The sequence below is a fragment of the Aphidius gifuensis genome, linkage group LG5 (genome assembly GCF_014905175.1).
Source record: "Aphidius gifuensis isolate YNYX2018 linkage group LG5, ASM1490517v1, whole genome shotgun sequence".
Classification (NCBI taxonomy): domain Eukaryota; kingdom Metazoa; phylum Arthropoda; class Insecta; order Hymenoptera; family Braconidae; genus Aphidius; species Aphidius gifuensis.
This window is the reverse complement of record NC_057792.1, coordinates 14000923-14023902: the sequence shown is the minus strand read 5'-3', so window position 1 is coordinate 14023902 and position 22980 is coordinate 14000923. Positions and strand designations below refer to the sequence as shown.

Here is a 22980-nt window from a genome sequence, read left to right as displayed (position 1 = left end):
TTTATAGATCTTACGTTTGAAATAATAAATATATCCAATTTTTCATGTAAATTAATTAATTATTATAAAAAAAAAAAACAGGAAAAAAAAAAGAATCAACGAGAATGTTCTTAGAAATTGATAGGAATATTCCCGAATTTTCGTTGTTACTGTCATAATTTTATTGATCTTAAAATAAAAAAATAATAATGATAAATTAATTCACATAAAAGTTAATTAAATTAAGCAATTTTATTTGTTAAAAAATAATCAGAACAATAATAAAATTTATTTATTAAATTATTTTAAAAAAGAAAAAAAAAAAATTTTCAAGATGTTTGTTTTAATTTAATTAATCTATAATTAATTATTTTTTAAAAAGACAATAAATAAATAATTTTATTTATTAAATAAATAAAACGATAAAAAATAAGGCATTGCAATTTTTTATACACCTTTTTAAAGGGGAGAGAACAATGGCTTATTTACGTCTCGCAAATTCGACATCGAGAAATGTCTAGAAATTTCTACATCGAAATAATTAATTAAAAATTAAAAATATTAATAATAAAATGATAATAAAATTGCCGAATAATAGTTGAATATATTTATTAATTATTTCAATAATAATTTAATAGATTTTTTATATATTTTAATAAGAAATTGTATTTTTTAATATGAGAATTTTCTGGAATTGTCTGTTGTTTTCTAGATGCGCACCGGCCGGCGAGAAAGTTGTATAAATACGAGCACCGCGAATGAACTGGCATCAGTCGAATAAAAGCAACCAAAGTATTCACATCGAATTAAATAAAAAACCAACGCTATTATTTTTAAATAATAACAAAATCATTAAAAAATCAATCAATCTTTAAGTAAAAATAAAAGTGAGATTAAAAAAGTGACAATTTAATTAATAAATTTGTGCCATTAACAAATTGTTAAAAAAAAAAAATCAAAAGATTATTTTAATCTTTAAAACAGTATCAAGTTCAAGTTAATTTAAAGAAAGTTAATTTATCAAGATGTCTCTCGTACCAATGTTATTCTCAAACTGGTGGGAAGATTTGGATCATCCTCATCATATTTTTGATCAAGATTTTGGAGTTGGATTGAATCATGATCAGTTGATGACACCACAAATGTTTCATCGTTACGTGGCTCCAACACCAAGAAGACATCATGTCTTGGCTCGTCCATCTAATTATCTTCGTCCATGGGCTGAACTTCTTCGCAATGCTGAATCAGCAACATCAACAGTCAAACCTGACAAGGACAAGTTCCAAGTTATCCTTGATGTTCAGCAATTTAAGGTAACTTGATTATTTTATGATTAATTAATTTTTTTTTTTTAAATTAAATGTTTATTTTGTTGATTATACATTGGTACTAATACATATTTGTTTTTGTATTGTTTTTTTATAGCCTGAAGAGATCAATGTCAAGGTCGTTGACAAATTTGTCACTGTTGAAGCTAAACATGAAGAAAAACAAGATGAGCATGGCTGGATTTCACGTCAATTCCAACGTAAATATTTGATTCCAGAACAATGTGATCTTGCTCAAGTTTCTTCATCATTGTCATCAGATGGTGTACTCACAATAACAGCACCAAAAAAAGCTGAACTTGCTGTTGAAAATGAACGAAGCATCAAGATTGAACACACTGGTAAACCAGCCATTCGTGAAGCTGAAAAAAAACAAGAAGCTGTCAAGGACAAGAAGGATGCTCCCCAAAATGGAAAAAAATAAATACTTGATTCAGTATTATATTCTCCATTAAAAAAAAAACCAATGACTGTCTCTTAGACTCTAAATATTACACTATTATTATTATTATAAATGTACCATGTACTCTTTTTTTTTTTTCTCTTTTGCATTTTTTAATTGAGTGTGATACAACTTTTGAAAAAAAAAAAAAAATGTTGTGATTGTAATTATAAGTTACATACTCAATAGTATTTAATAAAAATTAATAATTTTTCTCATATATTAACTTGTTTTTATTTTATTCCTTGATATTAAAATTAATTTAGAATAATTTTATATTTCTTTTTGATAATAAATGGTACAATTATTTTAAAGTTGTACAAAGTAATATTAAATTAAAATTAAAACAATTATCAAATGATATTTTTCATAGCAACATTATTTGAATTTAAAAAGATGGTTTTATTTTTTGATCATCATAAATTACAATGACATTATTTACTCTGATCACCACCTAAGCAAATATATTTGCTGGTTATTAGGTGGAATGGATTCTGATAAAAAAAAAAAACTTGGTAAATAGATGAATAAGTATAAGATTAAAATTTAGACAAAATATTCCACAATTGATTTTAATATTCTACAAAGAATTGTTGGATTAAAGCTACAATGAATTTTATTATTCTGATTGTAAATTTAATTATCTTGTATATTACTGGTAACAACTAAAATTATTATATAAAAAAATTTCAAATTCCAAGTTTATTTTAATTAAAAAAATTCTATTGCAGCAGTAAATGCAGGACCAAGTAAAATTGAAGGAGGAGCATTTTGTAGGATTCAAGACAAACCATCTGTTGTATCAATTCAACGTAATTCATATCACATATGTGGTGGTGCAATCTTGAGTGAAAATCACGTAATCACAAGTGCCAGCTGTTTAATGTTGGATAATTTAGTTATATTTGGTAATCTTGACGTTTTTTCTGGTACTGCTGATTTATTAGAATCTGGTTCCAGTCAAATAAATAGAGTACAATTTGTCATTATACATCCACAATATGATGCTAAAAATTTTTGAATAAATGACATTGCCATACTGAGGGTTTGTTACTGTCATTAAAAATTTTTTTAACAATCATTTTTATATTTTATTATACTCATTTTCAGTTGTCAACACCAATTTTATTCGGTTGGAATTATAAAGAAGTATGGCTATCTTCAAAGAATAAGTATGTTAGAATTAGTGGATGGGGAGGAAGTCTCGAAACATCGTATGAACCTTCACGGTATCTTAAAAAAATTGAAGTTCATGAACTATCAAGCCAATCATGCCTAAAACTTTATGAAAACTATGGTGGTATTCATGAAAATCAACGTTGTGCAACATCAATGGATCCAATTAAGGATCATTTTACCAGGGTATTTTTTATACAAATATATTTGTTTTATAATTTATAAACCCTAGCGGATGCGTCGACACCTATTCGATCGGGATTCGACTCTCCAATGTAGCACTCAGTCCAATAAAAGATCCAATACCAGAACGTTGGTTAAATTGTCCAAGAAGAGCAGAACATCTTATTCATGATAAATTTTTAGCCTTCAAAACACCATTATCACAAGATTTTGATGATGAAGTATCTGAAGCATGTCGTTTTAGTGTTGATTTTTTATTTAACAGTGCAAAAAAAAATAAATGTAAACTCGGTTCATGGATTGACTTGACAAATACATCACGTTTTTATGACAAAAAAGTTATTGAATCATATGGCTGTAAGTACCTGAAATTACCATGTCGTGGACATGGTGAAACGCCAGATGTACAAACAACACGTAAATTTATAGAAGAATGTAAACAATTTATATCACAACATCCATTGGAAAGAAATTGTACACATGGTTTTAATAGAACTGGTTTTTTAATAATAAGTTATTTGGTTGAAACTGATTATAATAGTCTTGATGTTGTAATGGCAAAATTTTCAATAGCAAGACCACCAGGTATTTATAAAAATGATTATATTGAAGAATTATATTAACGTTATGGAGAAGGTGCAACACCACCACCTCCACCACCAAAACCAGATTGGTGTTTTGAATATGATAGTAATGACGATGATGACAATGGAATAAATAATGACAATGATGATTGTGATGATGATAATGGATGTAATGGTGGTGGTGGTAGTAATCTACCTCCAGCAAAACGTCGTAAAACTGAATTTAAACATAAAAATCCAGTATTTATAAATGGTGTTTCTGGTGTATCACCATTATCAGATAGATCAAAATTATCACATGTACAAAAAAGAGTACAAGATATATGTAAATGGACAAAATCTGGATTTCCAGGCTCACAACCAGTATCAATGGGACTTAATAATATAAAATTGCTAAATGAAAAACCTTACAGAGTATCATGGAAAGCTGATGGAACAAGGTAAATTAATTTTAAAAACAAATGATAAGTTATTTTTATTAATAACTTTTATATTTATTTACAGATATATGCTGTTGATACAAGCAAATGGTGAATCATTTTTTATTGATCGTGACAATAGTGTTTTTAAAATAGATGTTATTAAATTTCCACATTACAAAGAAACACATAGATTACTTAATGATACACTTCTTGATGGGGTAATTATAAATAATTTAAAATTTTATTCATATGATAAACAAAGTAAATATAAATATGTTTTTTTTCTTTTTGTTAATTAGGAAATGGTAATTGATCGTGTTGGTGGTAAAAAATATCCTCGTTATCTGGCTCATGATATAATTATGTATGACAAAATAGATGTTTCACAATTAGCCTTTTATCCTGATCGTTATGATATAATAAAATATAAAGTTATGGCTGGTCGTCATAGAGCAATAAGTGAACGTAAATTAATAAGAGAAGAAGAACCATTTTCAATACGTTTAAAAGAATTCTGGTCAGTTATGCGAGCTGATCGTTTATTAAGTAATAAATTTTCACAACAATTAGGACATGAACCAGATGGTCTTATATTTCAACCATCAAAAGAACCATATCGTCCAGGACAATCAGATAAAGTATTAAAATGGAAACCACCATCATTAAATTCAGTTGATTTTAAACTTAAAATTGTTGAGGAAAGTGGTCTCGGTATTGTTAATAAAAAAATTGGACAATTATTTGTTGGTTCACAATCAATACCATTTGCACAAATTAAAATTAATAAAACAATTAAAGAACTTGATAATAAAATTATTGAATGTAAATATAAAAATGGACAATGGGTACTTATGCGTGAAAGAACTGATAAATCATTTCCAAATTCATATGAAACAGCAAAGTCTGTTTGTGAAACTATTAGAGATCCAATTACAACTGAATTTTTACTTGATTTTATACTTAAAAAAAGATTTGTTGATGATTCTGATCTAATGCCACCACTAGCTAAATTACAATCAAATAGTTCATCATCAAAATATGTTCATAATAATCAAAGACGATAGTATTTAGTTATTTAATTATCTACTTCATTTAAGTTTGTTTTATTTAGTTATATAAATTCTTTTTAGCATTATTATTTAGTCATTTGTTGTTTGTTCAAGTGAATGCTTTTGTTGTAATATAAAAATATCAAAAATTAATTGAGAATTATGTGAAAAATACTTTGTACAAATTTCTTTAAATAAAAAAAAATTTCTACACCAATTTATTTGTTGCTAATTTATTAATTAATTAATATTTTTCGAGTATTAGGTTATTGTTATTAATAATATTTTTTGGAGCATTTATTATCTGGTTTAAACATACATTTTCAACACCGAGATTATATTTTTCTAGGTTGGAAGAATACTCCTAACACTAATTGCATCATACTTGATCATACTCGGCGATATATCCGAACAGCTGATATATTGTGTTGATAATCAGAAATGGGCATGTATAAAAATTGAAAATTGATATATTGGGAAACGCACTGTGGGCGTGGCCAATCGCTGTAAGCAGTTGGCAAAAAAAGAAACTAAATACACACACCCAAGTATATCCCATTAACATTGAATTTTATTGTTTATTAAAAAAATGTTATTAACTATTGAGTATATACTTTCATGGGCACGAAAAACGAATTCCTCACGAAATTCCCTTGAAGAAAATCGTATTATATATGCGGAACATATTACGAGTATTGGTGGAAAAATTGATTCAAGTGATGAGTATCATGTGTTTGCCACTTGATATATTATCAAAATGTGATTTTACTTTGACAGGTTGTTGTTTGTCTAACCTCGAAAATGCATAGAAACTCAGATCTCTATTTCTCCTGGAATTACTGTTGCACCCAGAAACGTAAAGTCTTGTTTTTTATTTTTTTTAATCAATTTTGCGGAAAATTTTGTACCAGACCTTTTAAACAATTTGTAAAAATATTATTCGTTTATTAATTTAGCATATATACTGTGTATACCACATATGAATGGGTGTATGAAATAGTTTCCAGAAATTTACCACCAGACGTCGTGGTGAATTGTGCGTTTCCCAATAAATAATTGTCTTATAAATGATAAGAAAAATAGTTGATGTAAATTATTATCATAATATTGAGAAAAAGAGAGAGACATAATTTAATAAGTTAAACCAAGTTGGTCTAGGTGGTGACTGGTAACTGGTGACTGCTTGAGGTTATGGTTAAATTGGGTTAAATTCAGTGTTTATACAATTAATATTATTAACAAAGATATATTTTTTAACAACTATTATTTATCATAATAAGATTGCCATTGTATAAATAATATAATGATACAGTTTAACAATAAAACTTGTTGATTTATAGAGATATTTTGTTTTGTTGACATACTGACACTGGAGATAAACAACACAATAAAATAAATGAACATTGTAAGTATTACTATAAAATTATTTATAAATTAATAAATGTATTAATAACACAACGATTAATTATCAATTGATTTTAATATTTAATAAAGATGCTCACTGGAATGGTATGTCATTTACTACCAAAATCAATAGACTTGTATGGCGTATTACAATGTCTCGATTATGGATGAAATATTTATTAATAATTTCACTATTATTATGTGATTTTTATTTATATAAAATTATTAATGGTAAGTTTTCAATTTTCAATTATAATATGTTTAATTTTATTAATTTAAAAGCAGTTTTATTTATCAGCAAGAGAGGCTGAATTAAAATTATCCAAAGAAACATTAAGTATACCAAATGTATTTGTTGATGGTATACATCAAGCCAAAGATCAACTTGTCAATAGTCAATATAATGTAAGTATTAAATTTTGATTTTTATTTTAGATACTTGGAGTAATATTATAATGAAATTTTATTTGTAGAAAAAATGTGATGTCGTTCATATTGCCATGGTTGGTGACAGTTGTCAAATCAATAATATTTTATAAATCAAAACCAATTCATTTTCAGCTACTTGTCGATGAAATATCACTGAGAACATTAAAAACATTATTCGATACCTAGAATTTACCAGAAGGTATGTATATATTTAAATTATATAATTGACATGTGACCTGATGATTGACAAATAATTACATTAAATTCATAAAGTTAGTTAAAGTATTGATACTTAATGCAATTAAAATTTTATAAAATACTATTTCAATAATTAAAAACGAAATTGTGATAAATTTCGTAAATTTTAGTCGAACAAAAGTTCAAATTTTTATTTAATTTTAAAAATAAAGTTAATAAAATTAACTTTTAAATTTTAAATTCATTTATTACATTAGAATTATAATTATCATCAATTTGAAAATAATTTATTCTATATTTGTAAAAATTAGTATGATTGAATTATTAATGCAATTAAAATTTTTTTAATCTAATTTTATTATTTGAAAGTTAAAGTATCACTACATTCAGCTGAGATATGGATACCAAACAAGCATTATTCTGGTGTTTATGGATTATTAAAATTAATATTTCCGGATCTATTGAGCCAGGATAAAGTATTGGCACTTGACACAGACATAACTGTTCTCGCTGATATATCATTACTCTGGGATGAATTTGATAATTTTAAAAATAATAATATGCTTGGATTAGTAGAAAATCAAAGCAATTGGTATATTAAAAAATTATCATATGGACAATCAATTTGGCTCGCAATTGGACGTGGTTTTAATACTGGTGTTATGTTGACGAATCTCAAAAAATTGCGAGAATTTAATTTTAATAAAATTTGGACACGAATAACAAAACAAGTATTAATGGAAGTTCATGAAACAGTATTAGCTGATCAAGATATTATGAATTCAGTTATTAAAAAACATAGTGATATTGTTGTTACTTTGGATTGTGTTTGGAATGTACAATTGAGTGATCATACACAAAGTGAAACTTGCTACAAAAATTCAAAACAAATTAAAGTAAAAAAGACAAATAAAATAAAATTAATATACAATAAATTAAAATTGAAATTTCATTAACAATTGTTTTTATTTTAGATATTACATTGGAATTCACCTCGTAAACAGGAAGTACAAAATAAGCATGCAATTGATTTTAATAGAATGCACAAAGTTTTTCTTGAAATGGATGGTAACTTGTTACGACGACAATTATTTCAATGTTCTGAAATAAAAGTTGACAACAATGTGAGTAAAATGATATGAAAAAAAATAATTAAATTTAAAAAAACGAAATCTATCTATAGGAATTAATTTAAAAGAATTTCATTGTTATATTTTTTTCTTATCAGACAAATAAATTTAATGATTGTACAAAATTTACAATGGGCTCATCGATTGTTTATCGAACTCATTTATATTTTTTTGAATGAGGTCATACTGCAACGAATTACAGCAATTAGAAGACGGCAGTTGTGCCTTATGAAGTCACTTGGGAGCCTTACGTTGTTGTATCTAAAACAGCACCAAAATTTAATCAAAGATTTATTGGTTTCGGATAGAACAAAGTTTCATTTATAACTCATTTGACTGATCTTGGATATAAGTAAGTTTTTTTTGTTTTTGAAACATTAATTATGTATTTATAAAATTTGTTTAATTTTATTTTATATTAAATATTTATTTGACAGGTATATTGTTTTGCCAGATGCTTTTATTATTCATCGACCTCATGCTCCTAGTTTAGACATTGCTAAATTTCGAACAAATACAATTTATCGAAGGTAGTAAAATTAAATACTAATTACAAATGTTTGACCTTGTTTTAATAATAAATAACGTCAAATTGTTATTAATAAATTTAAATATTTTAGATGCCTCAAAAAGTTGAAAGATAAATTTGTCGATGAGTTGATAAATAAATTTGGTAAAAATGCATTATCAAAAAAAAATAATGATCAATGGGAAGAGTTGATAAAATTAAATAACAAAAATACAATCGTAAATATAAATGAGCATAAAACAAATCTTCTTGATGATGTATATTTTTGTAATTCACCAAATAGTAATTATGTAAAGAGTTGTCATTGGTACAGATAATGATGACAAAAATTTATGGTCATTAGAGGGTGTATTAGCACAGTGTCATATTGATGCAATGTTACGAAAAAATAAATATTTTACATTAAATTGTGAAATAAAATTAAATCAACATAATAATGATGATGGTATATGTTGTAACAATTGGTCACCAGCAAATTATGTTGCATTTGTGTCAAATCGTACATCATGCCTTGGTGTAACTGATGTGGATTTATTAAAAGTTGAAAAATTATTAATATGTCGTATGTATTTATTAATAAAACTCCATGGACAGTCATGAGAAAAAGATAAAAAAAAAAAAAAGCTTCTTTCGATGCCGGCAGAGAAATGGTAAATAATTAATTTATTAAGATATTTTTTTTTTCATTTTATTATGTTTATTATTATCAATTAATTTATAAAATCTTAACAATAATAATATACTGTGCTATTAATTTGCTAATTCCAAGCAGCACATGTAATTTATTGTTTAAATTTCAAAAAATAAGTTCGAGTTAAATATAAAATCATTTTAAATGAGTACACTTGAGATAAAATTAACAAGTTTCTGTTATTAATATGTTAATGTTATCTTTATCTTACTTTGTTAAAATTATTATTATTATTATCGTTGTTTTTGTTATTTAGTTGGCAAGATAGAAAGTATCAAGAGGAAGAATCTCTGACACAAATCAAACAGATTCATCAGATATTGATGAACTTTTGATGCTACACAATGAATCATTGGATAATCAAAGTGTAAATATGGTTGAGGATACGTCATTTAGAGATACACCACAAAGTAGTATGTCAGCAAGTTAAAATAAAGCCGATACTGATATTGATAAAATGACTGGACGTATTGCTGAACTTCAAGAACTTGGTGGTAAAGAAGCAATAATACAATCATCAACATCAGAAATAGATATGTGAAGATTTAAAATGATTCACCAAATTCATCACAAAGTCACAATTTGAATAAAAATTCAAGATATAAACAAAATTTTAAATAATAATTACATGAAACTTATTAAATTAAATACTTGGATATTATTATTTGTATGTAATGACCAAAGCCAGGATGTTCGTCGGCGAAACTGGTCGGCTGAGGGTGCCATGGTTACTAGTAACTTAGTTTGTTTATTTAAAAAAAAAAAAACACTTACAAGTTCAATTAGTACGAATAAACTATGGCCGTTTTTTTTTTTTTTTCATAAATTTTATTAACTCCGAGAGATGTCATCAAATGTCTTTTATTTCACATTCAAATATATATCATATTGATAAAATGAATTCAAATGTAGATATATAACCCTGGTTGATAAAATGTTCGGACTTAATTTTTTTTTTTTGTGTTTAATTTATTTATGCATATTTTTTAGAATTTATATCAAGAAAAAAAAAGTAAGTATTTAAATAATTTAATTTAACAACGCTTTATAAAAAAATAACTTTTTTAAACTATATTTTCTGTTAAAATAAAAGAGTGTTAATTTTTAATATTTTTATTAGTGTAAAAATAATGTTATTTAAACAATAAATTCAACAAAAATTTCAAAGACTTTTTAAACAAAAATTACACTACTACTTTTACTAGAAAAAGTTCTAAGAAAATTTCGACAAAAAATTCTAGAAAAAGTTCTAAAAAAAGTTCTCAAAATATTTCTAGAAAAAATTCTCAAAAAAGTCCTTAAAATATTTCTAAAAAAAGTTCTAGAAAAAATTCTCAAAAAAGTTCTAGAAAAAATTCTAAATAAAGTTCTAGAAAAAGTTCTTAAAAAAGTTCTCATAATAGTTCTCAAAAAAATTCTAGAAAAAGTTCTAAGAAAATTTCTACAAAAAATTCTAGAAAAAGTTCTCAAAATATTTCTAGAAAAAATTCTCAAAAAAGTCCTTAAAATATTTCTAGAAAAAGTTCTAGAAAAAATTCTCAAAAAAGTTCTAAAAAAAGTTCTCAAAAAAATTCTAAAAAAAGTTCTCATAATAGTTCTAAATAAAGTTCTAAGAAAAGTTCTAGAAAAAATTCTCAAAAAAATTCTAAAAAAAGTTCTCATAATAGTTCTCAAAATAGTTCTAAATAAAGTTCTAAAAAAAGTTCTCAAAATACTTCTAGAAAAAATTCTCAAAAAAGTTCTAGAAAAAGTTCTATGAAAAAGTGTATTTTTTAATATGTATTTTTTTAATCCAAAAAATGGATTATTTTCAGGTAAAGGTTTTATTGTTTAAAAGAATGTTAAATTTATTGTTTAAAAAAATGTTGGATTAAATGTTTAAACAAATGTTTAAATTTCTGTCTAAATAAAAAAAAAAAATTAAGTCCGAACATTTTATCAACCAGGGTTATATATCTATATTTGAATTTATTTGATAAAATATATTATTGACTGTGAAATAAAAGACATTTAACGACATCTCTCGGAGTTAATAAAATTTATGAAAAAAAAAAAAAAAAAACAACCGGCCATAATTCATTCGTACTAATTAAACTCGTATATCTGTTTTTTTTTTTTAAATAAACCAAAATAAACAAACTAAGTTACTAGTAACCATGGCACCCTCAGCCGACCAGTTTCGCCGACGAACATCCTGGCTTTGGTAATGACAAATAACACAAGGGACTTAAGTTACTTTTGTTAAATAAGTCACTTAAAATAACAAATAAAATACGAAACCATTGTAAAAATATAATAAATACAACAACAACAACGATTTATTATTTGTAAATTATTTGATAGAATGTTTAATGCATAATTCACTCATCAGTATATAATTATTACATTTATTTTTCGATTATCCTGCTAATCAATTATTCTTTCCAATAAATGCTCTTATAGAAACATAGAATTTTTTATTTCAAATTAGCTTAGGCATAAATCACCTTATTTTAAATTTAAAAACATTATCATACGTTATCATACTAAAATGTTAATTATAAAAATTCATCTTGCAATACTAAATTTATTAATTTAAATAATATGCATCTAAATTCACGGTAGCTATCGCCGTGGTAGAAGAAATAGTGGTGACGTCACACACTCACACATGAAAAGTTATAGATTCTATATTATCAACAGACGTCAGTCAAATGATTCGTTTGTAGGAAGAATCGGAAAGTATAATATTGTGTATATTACTCAAAATCGTCAATAAGTGATACCTGCTATAGTTGTATAGGGTTCTGACCTATTCACCATGGCATCTGGTGGCCGAATAGTAAACTATTTCTGAATCCAAATAATAATAATAATAGTATACTACATACAGTCAATAGCCAAGTGTCAAAATACGTATATAGATTGAATAATATAAATAAACTAGTAAATAAATTAATAATTGAAGAATGAATGTCGAGGCTGGTATTTTTCCAGAGCGTATAAAAAAAAAAAATTATCTATGTTCAGTAGAGGATTGTTTTAGTAGTGCTGAAAAAAATTTTAATTTAAGGTTTCATCGTTTTCCAAAGCCCAATAAATACCTTATCAAAAACAAAAACTTAAAAACAGTAGATCGTTTTTCAGTGTGGAAAAATTTATTGAAAATAACAAAAGTAATCAGCTCAACAAGAGTATGTTCTTTACATTTTGCAAAAGCTGACTACATTTTACCAGGTAATTATAATATTTTTAAGAGTTTGACATTTTAATTGTGATGGTTAACCTAACATTTAGAAAAATAAACAGAAGTAATTATGTAAAGTAATTATTATATTTGATTTTTTTGTTGTGTAGATATTCCTTCATCACAAAGCCAATTAAAAAAAACAGCTATACCATCGTGTAATTTGCCAGATCCTGTGATGCTTAATGAGTATAATGATGTACAACAACTATCATCACATTCATCATCTTTAGATGAAAGCTCATCTTCTCTGGAAAATGATGATGAAAAATTATCTTTAAATTCACCACTTCATCCAGAATCACCATCTCATGATGATAATACTGACCAAATAAATTCACCACCTTGTTATAATGATGTTATTGATTTGTCAGTGAAGTTAAATTCTACTGATATAACTGACCAAGATTATGAATGTCAAAATATACCAAATTCATTCATGTGTCGTACTGATGCTGAACTAAAAGATGTAACTGGTATAGAATCATTTTTCTTACTTGATTATATTGTTGAAATATATGAGAATATTGCTGAATTGAATCATGAAAAAGACATGAGTATAAAAGAGAAAATTATTAGAACATGCTCAGAATTAAAGAAAAAAAAAAGAGTTGACACCTCAATGCAGTGGGTTAATAACGTTGATAGATCAATGGAATCAAATTATTCTCCATCTCTTGGTGATGCAAATGAGGTCAACATGTTTGATAATTCAATGGAATCAAGTGGTTCTTCCAGTTGTAACTTGTCTACTTCTTCTTCTTCATGTAATAATGATAATGATGGTGATACTAATGATGTGCTTAATTTGTCATGTACATCAGGTTCTGTTACTTCACTTGATGAAAACGATGAAGTATTAGACATGTCAATCAACACCAGTTACAGTCGACATATTGGAGTTCAAGTAAACACTGGTTTGGTCTCTCCTCTTTTTAGTCTTAATACTGATGCTGAGCTGAGTACTGCGACCGGTATTGAATCATTCCCTATTCTTAATTTTATTGTTGAAGTTGTTGAACGTATTGTAGGAAGTTCTAATTGGCATAAAAATAAGAGGATGAGCACCAGGGAGCAAATAATTATGACTTACATGAAACTGAAGCATAATGCATCATATGCTTTATTGTCTTTAATATTTAAAGCTTATTCAGAAAGGCATTGTCAACGAGTATTTAAAAAAATGATTTGTATATTGAGCAAGTGTTTACCAAGGATCGCTATTCGTTGGCCTTCAAGGGAACAAAACTCAAGAAATATACCTAAATGTTTTGAAAATTTTGAAGATGTTATTGTTATAGTCGACTGTACTGAGATACATATGCAAATTCCCTAATAATATGTATGAAGTTACTTACGTTTACATTAAAATTTTATACATTTAAGTTTATGACAGGAGTAAGTCCATCTGGTACAATTACGTTTATTAGTAAAGCATATGGAGGAAGAGCAACAGATTGTGATATTTTCCAAGAGAGTGGGATTATGAACTTGTTGAAGCCTGGAGATGCAGTAATGGTGGATAAGGGATTCCTCATTGATGAAATTTGTTTACAAAAAAATATTAAACTCATAAGACCTCCATTTTTGAAAGAAAAAAAACAATTTTCATCAGAAGAGGCTATTTTAACATCAAGAATTGCAACTGCTAGAGTACATATTGAAAGGTCGAATCAAAGAATTAAAAATTTTGATATTCTTGGGTCAATTTTACCTTCTCATTTACGAGAAAATATTGATGAAATTTTTTCAGTAATTTGTGCAACTGTTAATTTGTCATCACCAATATTAAGTGATGATAAATTTATGGGTCATTAAGGACAGAAAGAATGTTCATGTGTTAAATAAATAAACACTATAATTGTATATAACTAATTTCATAATTAAATTGTATCATTGAATTAAGACATCGAATGATAAAAAAATGGTATAAGTGTCTGGAATGAATACAATTGATATTCTTTTTAATTTTTTTTTTATTTTTTATAAATTGTAATTATAAAATCATGGTAATATTTTTAAAAAAATACCATACATGTGTTGTCATGTTAAAAACAATTTTCTAATTAAGAAATGATGTAATTTAAATAATTCTTTTATTATCTTTAACAAATGAAAAAAAAACCTGAGAAGAAACATAGATATAATAAGATATATAATTTATCTATTTGATCACATAATAATAAATAAATTTATATATTTATATATAAAATTTATATAAATAATCATGTATGATGCTAAAAATTTGCTGACAAAAATATAAACATGATAACATTTTAGTTTACTATATTATTTTCTTTGATATTATTCTTTCTTTTCATACATATTTCAGGTAATAAATATGTATAATAAATGTTTTTTAAAATAGGTAAAATATTACGAAGATATGGTTCATCAATTGGTGCTTTAAAAATTACCATCGACTTGTCCTTGGAGCAATAAATAACAAAATTTGTAATTTCCACGTTCAATACAGCCATGCCTAGTTGCATTTGTGCATAGTAGGCATGACTCTTTCTCCATATGTATTTTCCATTATTTATCTTAGAAAAAATTTTACCAGATCCAACTTGACTTTCAACAGCAACACTGATATTTTTACTCTTGCCCTTATAAGGGCATTTGATTTCCAATAGTTCAAGTTTACCAGTTGTTGGATTGTCAACAATACCATCTGGTGAATATGCAAAAGCAGGCATTTGTTGTGAGACCACGAGCCCAATCTCAGTCACCTTCATTTGGGTTTGTTTTACAAATTCAGTACGTGCTTCAGGTTCTGTTTCTATACCATGTTTTGTATACTTTGATGAAAATGATTTTGGATAAAATAACTTGACAAACTTTTGTGACCATTGTTGATTATGACTTTTTGTACTAAAATAAAGACAAATTGATCAGTTATTCTGCAACATGCTGACTTCACGCCATGAAAAGTATGGTAGCAACGGTTTGGGAACATAATTCTGGCACGTCTTTTGCCAATTCTTGCAATATTTTTATGCAGCAAGGATCTGGTTCAACTGATGACTTTATATTTTTAATATTTTCCATTAATTCACTTGTTTGATTGGAAAATATTCTCATTATCATGTCTTTTTCACTTTGTGTTAAATCAATTGATTTTTCTACATGTTGAACTGGATCATGACGACCAAATATATCTTTAACCAGTGATGATTTGGGTAAATCAATCAATAATTTCATATTTATATCTTCCAACTGTTGATCTGTCAGTTCATTAACTTTTATATTATTGTCTTTGTTTTTCTTTTTATTTCTTGTTATTGAATTTAATTTGTCATCAATATTTGTTTGATCAGTCAAACTCTTACGTTTATTTAATGGTCTGGTAGGACATGCATGAGCTGTCATTGGTACTGGTTTTAAATTTTCAATAGCATGATTATATTCTTGTGTTTTCCATGAACATTTCTTATCAGTACACGAAAGAATACTTAAATTATCAGATCTGAAAAATGAATTTTTAACTACGCTGCTTATCAAAAATAATTTAAACACGATTATATTATAAATAAACAACAAAGCTGCTACTGAATGTTTACATTTTTCACCTAAACCAGCTACACATGAACACTTGACAGAAATAATTTTACCATTTTTTTTAATTACTCCATTGATATCATGAGGTTTTTCTTTTGGTTTACTTGTTGATATGCACTGTGCCCAAAAGCTTATAACATTAACATTACATTACGCTTTGCTTGCTTACGCTAATGTTTTAGCCTTTATATTATCATAAACTTATTTCTCAAAAATTACATTCAACTTAAATAGTAACTCTTTCTTGTGTATAACATGATAACAATTTAACCGGTAACCTGTTTGTTATTCAAATAAAACGCCAAAAACGATCCCGAATGCGCCATATTGGCTCACGGACACAGTAAGTGTGTGTGCGTGCTACTAAACCCCGCCCATAGGTCAGATCCCTATAGACCCAGTTGGATACAAATAATATGGATCATTAGTCATGTAAATACATATTTTTTTGCAAAATTGATGGTGTACTATAAATTTTCAGTATGAAAAAAAAATTCTGAAATGAGTCCGTGTTTCGTGTATTGAAGAGAAAACTTGAATACTCCTTTGCAATATTCAATACTTTTTTTTAAAATTTTTATTATATAAATTGGTAAAGAATTTTTTCTATTGGAAATTTGAATTTTAACACAATACAATTTGAAGATAATGATAGTATGGAAAACATTTTCTTTTCGGTTATTTTTTCATAGGGAGAGCTTATTTAATCGATACATTACCTATATTCGTAAATTGTCCCTGGTGGAAATATTACTCCGGCATTACTCCGGCATTATTCCGGCATTACTCCGGCATTTCTCCGTTTTTTGGCCATTTCCGGAGAAATTACTCCGGCATGAGGTTGATGGCGGAAAAATTACTCCGGCATGAGGTTGATGGCGGAAAAATTACTCCGGCATGGAATTGATGGCGGAGAAATTACTCCGGCATGAGATTCGTGCCGGAGAAATTATTCCGGCATGAAGTTGATGGCGGAAAAATTACTCCGGCATGAAATTGATGGCGGAGAAACTATTCCGGCATGAGGTTGATGGCGGAGAAATTATTCCGGCATGAAGTTGATGGTGGAAAAATTACTCCGGCATGAAATTTATGGCGGAGAAATTATTCCGGCATGAGGTTGATGGCGGAGAAATTATTCCGGCATGAAGTTGATGGCGGAAAAATTACTCCGGCATGGAATTGATGGCGGAGAAATTATTCCGGCATGAGATTCATGCCGTAGAAATTGTTCCGGCATGGGATTAATGCCAGCAAAATTATTCCGGCATGGGATTGATGGCGGAGGAATTATCCCGGCATAGGATTCGTGCCGGAGAAATTATTCTGGCATGGGATCAGTGAAGGAGAAATTATTTCGGCATTAGATCAGTGAAGGAGAAAAAACTCCGGCATAAAACTAGTGGTGGATTCATTTTTCCGACATTAACTTCATGCCGACAAAATTATTCCGGCATGAGATTGACGGCGGAAAAATTATTCCGCCATGATATTGAAATACTCCGGCATGAAAGTAATGTCGGAAAAATTAGTCCGCCACTAGTTTTATGCCGAAGCATTTTCTTCAGCATTCATCTTATGCCAGAATAATTACTCCGGCATAACATTAATGCCGGAGTAATTAATTCGGCATGAGATTACTAAAAAACAATGTAGAAATGTTATATGTTCATCAATTTTATCAAATATATTTATTTAAACTAACCATCACATTTAATGACTCAGAAAAACTAAAATTATATTTTCGGAATGTGGTACGTTTATAATTAACTGCTTTTCCAAGATCTATAAATTTATCATCAATCATATAATGTACACGCCATGATAAATCAGCAGCACATTGACGTAATTTTGGCATAACACGTTGTTCAACATCTTCTCGTTGTAATAATGTTGCAATATACTAACACATGCATCAACAGCTAATAAACGAACAGAATCTTGTTCATCTCGTGCAAGTATAACAAACATTAGAATTGAATCAGATTTTAAATACTCAATTTCAACAACTTTCGCAAATTCTCCCAATTTTGATGATGCTGAACGTCGCCCCATTAGTGTATCATCTTGACATAAATTACAAAAATGATTTCTTAATTCAGCTATTGTTGCTGTACTTACACGTGGATAAGATACACTTATTAAACCACATGTCGATGTTCTTGACGTAAACCAATCACCAGATGCCAAACGTTGTACCAATGGAACAAAATGTATCAACTCATAGTTCAGCACAAAGTGCCAAGGCAATCGTTGAAAGTTTTTTGATTGAATTTAATCGCAGCTATAAAATAAAAATATATTCATTAATTGTAATAAAATAAAATGTTCATCATATTTACATTTTAAACAAATTTTAAGTCAACTGATATGATGAAATTAATATAAAAAAAAAAATTAGCGTGTTGCGAGTACGCGCGGGGGAAGTGAAACTTCTTTCAAAGTAATGTCACGCTGAATATTAATAATAATAATAATAATAATAATATTAATACTGACAATAATATTCAAATATAAATATTATTAGTTAATAATAATTATTAGTATTTATATTTCGAATATTATTATTATAAATTTTATTATTTATATCGTCACATTAATGGAAAAAGGGCGTAAGTGCCATTTTTAGGAATTTTTTTTTTCTAAAAGAAAAAGGGCGTGAGTGCGAATTTATAAATTTTCGGGCTTTGCATCCAATTTTAAGGCTTAAAGAAAAAAAAAAAGTGCGTATGTTCAGGGACTTACGCCTTTCTCTCATTCTCAAAATCATTTTTAATAAAAGATGAAGATTTGTAATTATTTTTATGTTTTTCTCATTGATAATAAATTATGTATAATTATCAGTAAACAATCAATAATTTAAAGAATCCTGCCATTAAATGAATTTCAAATAAAATTGAAAGTATGCCCTTAATCTTTTATCAAAAATTATTTTGATAACGGGAAAAAAGGCGTAAATCCTTGGACATACGCTCTTTATCCTTTATCAAAGGTTGTTACGCCCATTCTCGCTTTTTTTTAAGTATTAAAATTAGATGAAAAACCCGAAAATTTATAAATTTGCACTTACGCCCTTTTTCCTTTAAAATTGACGTTTTTGGCACTTACGCCCTTCATTCTTTAATGCGACGATATAATTGATACTATCGATATTATTACTAATATTATATTGATATTATTGTTAATCATAATATTATTCATATATAACCATAGTATAAATAAAATAATAATTTCAAACAATCATCGATAATAATAATATCAATATAATATTAGTAATAATAACAATAATATTATCGATTTATAATAATATCAGTGATATTAATAATATGAATAATAATATTGACAATAACATTCATATATAAATATTGATAATTATTAGTATTGATATTCAAAATATTATTATTATAGATATTATTATTGATATTAATACTATTGTGAATAATTGGTAATATTATCAAAATTATTGTTGTTATAATATTATCATTTATATATATTTATAATAATTTTATTGTTATTATAATAATGATTCTTTAAACCCGCGAGATAACTATTGCTTGATACGTTCAAATGAATTTTTTTCAAAAATCAATTATTTAAGTATTAAACTCAGTTGAACTGTTTAATAATATTTAAATAAATAAACAAACAAAAAGTCGCACACGCATACACACATAGAAGCTGACGCTCACTGACGCTCCGAGTTTATACGCTATATATAGTGCATGTATAATGCTTGCCGGTATAGCAGAGAGTATAGTAGAAAGTATACGGGAGAGTAAACGCGAGAATATAAACGCCAGAATATACGCCAGAGTATACGCGAGCGCGTAACGCTAGCAGGGCCTCGAATTTTTTTGCTACCCTCCGTAAAGAAGTTTCACTTCAAAAAAAACCGCTCCAGTTATAACCTCATTGTTACAAACACTTGCTGACTAAGATCGAGTTATTTTTTTTTTTTCAAACATAAAAAACTTTGGTAATATTTGAAAAATAATAATTATTGTACTTACTTGTAAATTTGCATTTTATAAGTCATCGATCAGAACTGCAATTGGATAAAGACTGTCGTCCGTTGGTGAGTCGGCTGCTACCATTTTGCTGAACCACAAATTTATCCAAGCAGAATTCATTTATTCTGAGTGTTTTAATATTAGCCCTGGGCACAATATGGCTTTTTTTATTATTTTATTTGTTTATTGATATGATTTTCCATTGCCTTATATACTAGGGCACAACACTACAACTTTTTTCTTTTAACAAGATAATGAATAAAAACAATCTACGTTGCTTCCACTGCTATGCTACAGTGGCGCACACATGTATATGAGTAGCGATGGTGAGCAGTAGAGGTGGTATTTCTGGCAGCCGTCCGGCGACTCGGCGAGGATTAGATTATAAATGTGTGAGCGAACTTGACAATTTTTTTTTTTTATAAAGCATGTGTATGTGCGGGGTTGGATGTGGTTCTCCATGAACCAAAAGAACACAAAAGAATAGATTGTCATATTATAAAAATGTTCAACCGATGAAAAATACTTCTAGTTTGTCTGCTCAAAAATAGTATTTATTAATAACAATTGTAATATTTTTTCCGCCATCAATCCCATGCCGGAAAAATTTATCCGCCATCAATCTCATGCCGGAGTAATTTCCCCACCATCGATCCCATGCCGGAGTAATTTTCCCACCACCAATCTCATGCCGGAGTAATTTCTCCGCCATCAACCTCATGCCGGAATAATTTCTCCGCCATCAATTTCATGCTGGAGTAATTTCTCCGCCACCAACCTCATGCCGGAGTAGTTTCTCCGGAAATGGGCCAAAAACGGAGTAATGCCGGAGAAAGCCGGAAAAAGCCGGAGTAACGGCGGAGAAATATTTCTACCAGGGGTAGTTTAAAATTTTGAGATTTTCCATGAAAATGAATTTAAGAAAATTCAAAACGAAAAAAAAACCACTAGAGCAACGATAACAATTCAGTTTAATATTAATTATGTACGAATAAAAATGACTATATCTACATAACTTATTTTCTTACAACGATTGAGAATAGTAAATAGTAAAACCAACGAGTTCCCTTCATTCGGAATTCTTGTAAACGAATTGATTGGGTACTTTGTTGATAAATAAACAATTTTATCGATAAACAAGAATTAATTACGATTGTAAAAACAGACTGTGTAAGAAACATCATGTAGTAAGTTAACAAAATCATATTGTAAAACTAATCGTGACGACTATGATAAACGTTTTCATTAAACTTATTAGCCGTGTAAATTTTTATAGACTTTAATTATTCATTCATTATTTTATAATTATTGGCTAACGGCATTTTCGTTTTAAAAACTTTGCGACTTATCACACTCGTTGTAACCTTCGCGCATGCGCAAAATTCCACGATCAGGGACTTTTATATTTATAAGTTTACTCAGGTTGGACAGAACCTTTTCGGCGCTCACGTCCCCAAGCCGGACAGCCATTCGACAGCATATATAAAACGTAATCCACGAGCGCCGGATAATCAAAATGAATTGGGAAAATATAAAATAAATATAAGATTATAATGACAACAACTTAAACTGAAGAAAACCTTGACTAGTATATGTATTTAATATTAAATAAGAGTTTATATTACATACGGTAGAGAGGTTAGGTTGAAAGGACTCGAATATTACCGAGATATTTTGTCACTAAATCGACAGGCTTTCGACACCGAATTGAGAGCTGTCTAATTTATTCATTTTTCATTGTTTTAAATTGTTTAAACAGTATAATGGACTTTATTAATGATAAATTTGCATTTTTTTTATAAAAAAATAATAGAAAATATAAAAAAACTTGTAAAAATTAAAAAAAAATAATTTTTTTTTGTTTATAATTTTTAAATTAATTGTTAATAACAATTGCATGTAAAAAACATAATAAAACAGTATGATTAAGCATTTAAAGTATAAACAATCGGGGTGCGTGAACCTGGCCTGCATAACTCCTAGAAAAATTATCTAGGATACTCATTAGAAGCGTCTTGATTTGTACTAATTTGTACCACCATTGATTTCATTTGTACCTCAAAATTAAAGGGTCCAGAAAGGGTTAAAAATCGACTTTTTTTCTAGATGACTTAGGGGGAAAAAAAAAATTGCTACAGATGCAGAATGATTTGTACTAATTTGTACCACCAAGCCCGGAATTTGTACCTCAAAAATAACAACAAAAAAAAATTATTTACTCCAAAATGATAATTTACAATTGCATATCTACCTTAATTATTGAGGTACAAATTCTCATTTAATCGGTACAAATTGGCTCACGTTCTGCTCTTTAAAATAAAAAAAAAATTATTGAAAAATATTAATTTTTAAAGACGCCATGCAATTGTTAATAAAAATATTTGATAAACAATTGCATGGCGTCTTTAAAAATCAATATTTTTTAATAATTTTTTGTTTATTTTAAAGAATAAATCAAGAGCTAATTTGTACCGATAAAATTAGAATTTGTACCTCAATAATAATAATAAAGTGTTGTAGTATGATATTTTGGAGTAACTAGTTTTTTTGTTATTATTATTGAGGTACAAATTTTAATTTTATCGGTACAAATTGGCTCACGTTCTGCTCTTTAAAATAAAGAAAAAATTATTGAAAAA

At 27.5% G+C, this 22980-nt stretch overlaps 3 protein-coding genes, 1 long non-coding RNA gene and 1 pseudogene across 4 annotated transcripts; 4 read left to right on the top strand and 1 right to left on the bottom strand.

The window, feature by feature from the left end:
• The first annotated feature begins 732 nt into the window (after positions 1 to 732).
• On the top strand, positions 733 to 1969 carry LOC122857677 (protein lethal(2)essential for life-like). Its single transcript, XM_044159962.1, has 2 exons — positions 733 to 1292; positions 1405 to 1969. Exons 1-2 carry the CDS (start codon positions 1005 to 1007, stop codon positions 1729 to 1731), a joined length of 615 nt encoding a protein of 204 aa, XP_044015897.1. The 5' UTR covers positions 733 to 1004; the 3' UTR covers positions 1732 to 1969.
• A 267-nt stretch (positions 1970 to 2236) lies between these two features.
• On the top strand, positions 2237 to 5411 carry LOC122856442 (annotated as a pseudogene).
• LOC122857664 (LARGE xylosyl- and glucuronyltransferase 1-like) lies at positions 5404 to 9012 on the top strand. The gene is given in 9 exon segments (XM_044159941.1): positions 5404 to 6568; positions 6658 to 6798; positions 6853 to 6972; positions 7041 to 7195; positions 7564 to 8090; positions 8169 to 8318; positions 8423 to 8676; positions 8762 to 8854; positions 8945 to 9012. Coding segments are annotated over 5 exon segments (972 nt in total). The 5' UTR covers positions 5404 to 6568; positions 6658 to 6798; positions 6853 to 6913; the 3' UTR covers positions 8504 to 8676; positions 8762 to 8854; positions 8945 to 9012.
• Positions 9013 to 12430: 3418 nt separating this feature from the next.
• On the top strand, positions 12431 to 14769 carry LOC122857647. The gene is given in 3 exon segments (XM_044159916.1): positions 12431 to 12760; positions 12881 to 14101; positions 14104 to 14769. Coding segments are annotated over 3 exon segments (1974 nt in total). The 5' UTR covers positions 12431 to 12492; the 3' UTR covers positions 14589 to 14769.
• A 3226-nt stretch (positions 14770 to 17995) lies between these two features.
• On the bottom strand, positions 17996 to 20924 carry LOC122857685. The gene is made up of 2 exons (XR_006374256.1): positions 20342 to 20924; positions 17996 to 18615 (listed from the first exon to the last, which is right to left on the bottom strand). It is a non-coding gene; the product is annotated as an uncharacterized LOC122857685 (long non-coding RNA).
• Positions 20925 to 22980: the final 2056 nt, after the last annotated feature.